General features: G+C 39.2%; 1 protein-coding gene across 1 annotated transcript; it reads left to right on the top strand.

Annotated features, from left to right (window-relative positions):
- Positions 1-406: 406 nt before the first annotated feature.
- Positions 407-1850, top strand: EIN_059200 (hypothetical protein; the record flags this gene model as incomplete). Its single annotated transcript, XM_004260168.1, has 1 exon — positions 407-1850. A coding segment is annotated over one exon (1444 nt), but the record flags the coding sequence as incomplete, so codon positions are not given.

Here is a 1850-nt window from a genome sequence, read left to right as displayed (position 1 = left end):
CTTTGATATAAGTTGAAGAATTCTCTCCTTTTCAAAATAATAAATAAATACCCAATGATTTCACTCATTGAAAAAATAATGAGGGTTGTGATAAAACCCTTTTTGAAATTTAAGAACCCGAAAATGTACTTCAAAATGCACCACAATAAGAACTTCCATTTTTTCTGGAAATCTTTCATTTATTTCGAAGTTCATAGTAATGTCATTCAATCTCAATAAATAAAAATTTCAAGAAAATGTCCCGCTGGCAATTTTTTTTTGCCATTTTTAGAAAAAATGGAAACGAGATAAAAATTTTCATTCTACAATCACAAAAGTGCATTTTGGTTTGTTGTTATACAAATCAAAACTCATTTTTGAGATATGAAATATTTCTTGCTTGAAATCTGAACGTGTAAAAAGAAAAATGAGAGATGAGAACTCTATTCGATACTTTATGGAGAATGAGACCTTGATACATAACGTCATTCCGTTTTTAAAGGAACAGGAAATGCTCGCCCTCATGTGTGTGAACAAGAGGGTGTGCACGGCGGTGCACTCGGCACCTCATCTCCCGTATCTCTCGACACCTTTTTTGTCAAAAATGCTGAGTGAGCACAAAGCACCTGTGAGGGTTTATGTCGATAATTATAACTGTTTTATGACTAAGAACGACGACGTGACAGTATCTTATCGCCACGCATTTAACACTCCATGCGTCCCTCCTTATATGCCAATAAGGAAAAACATATCTGTGTTGAACATCCCAATACACCACGATTACAACATTGACCTCTCTACATTCCCACATCTCACAAAACTGGTGGTGACTGTGTTCTCACAACCACACCAAGATCTTCCTCCTCTTGTGCTCAAGAGTTTCCACGTCCATCTAAGTTCAGCGAATGACATTCCTTCTTTGAACCGAATGACCAAAGTCATTTCCCCAACTACCGTCTATTTAAGATCTCCGCGATCATACAATATTGCAGAGATCAAAGCGATAATGCCTGGTGCTGTTGTAGTCACTCCAAAATTGTACGACATATCACAACTCAGTAAAGTTCACTACGTTCTCGACTCCATCCAGATAGAAACAAAAACCGTGTCATGTTTCTCATTGCACGCCGAAATGGCATTCGACAACAACAACGATTTTATCAAGCAGCGCATGATACAATCTGCGTGCGTCTACGGTTCTCTCAAAAGCATTCCAACAACACCTCTCCGATTTACTGACATCATCTTATTTGGAGTTACACTTCCTTCCTCTGGTCAGCTCTCCTTTGTTGGTGCCAAGAACCTTTCGGTTTACAAATGTTCGAATATATCGACACTTCACTTCGACAAGTGTGATTTGCAATCTCTTACCTTTTCTCGTAACAGTTGTCTATCCTGTTTTAGGATCCCAAGTACCATAACCTCTTTGGACGCGTCGCAGTGGAAGCCAGTGACCATCCCAAACTTCAAATTTCTACGAAATTTATGTCTCTCAAATTGTCCAACATTCCGCCACCTTTCAATCCCATTTTCTGTCACGTCTCTCACACTCAAAAACTGCGAGAAAATCCGAAAAATCTCAACTCAAAATCTCATTCTCCAAAAAATGGAACTTGAAAATGTGGGAGAACTCAAATCTTTATATTTTCCAACGACATTGGTGGACCTCACTCTTGACAGTGTTGCGTTGCCGGTGTGCGACTGTTCATCGCTCTTGAAACTAACAAAGTTGGTCGTGAGCAACTGCCCCAAACTCACGAAAATAACCATCACCAACGAAATCAGTTCTCTCGAGATTTCTTCGTGTGAGCTTTTGACTTCGTTTGTTCTTCCTCAGTTGAGGATAAATGATCTTCTCATTTCGGCGTGCA

This window comes from Entamoeba invadens, assembly GCF_000330505.1.
Source record: "Entamoeba invadens IP1 unplaced genomic scaffold scaff_1105074726711, whole genome shotgun sequence".
Taxonomy (NCBI): domain Eukaryota; phylum Evosea; order Mastigamoebida; family Endamoebidae; genus Entamoeba; species Entamoeba invadens.
The sequence above is the reverse complement of the archived record's forward strand: the minus strand, read 5'-3'. Positions and strand labels throughout refer to the sequence as shown.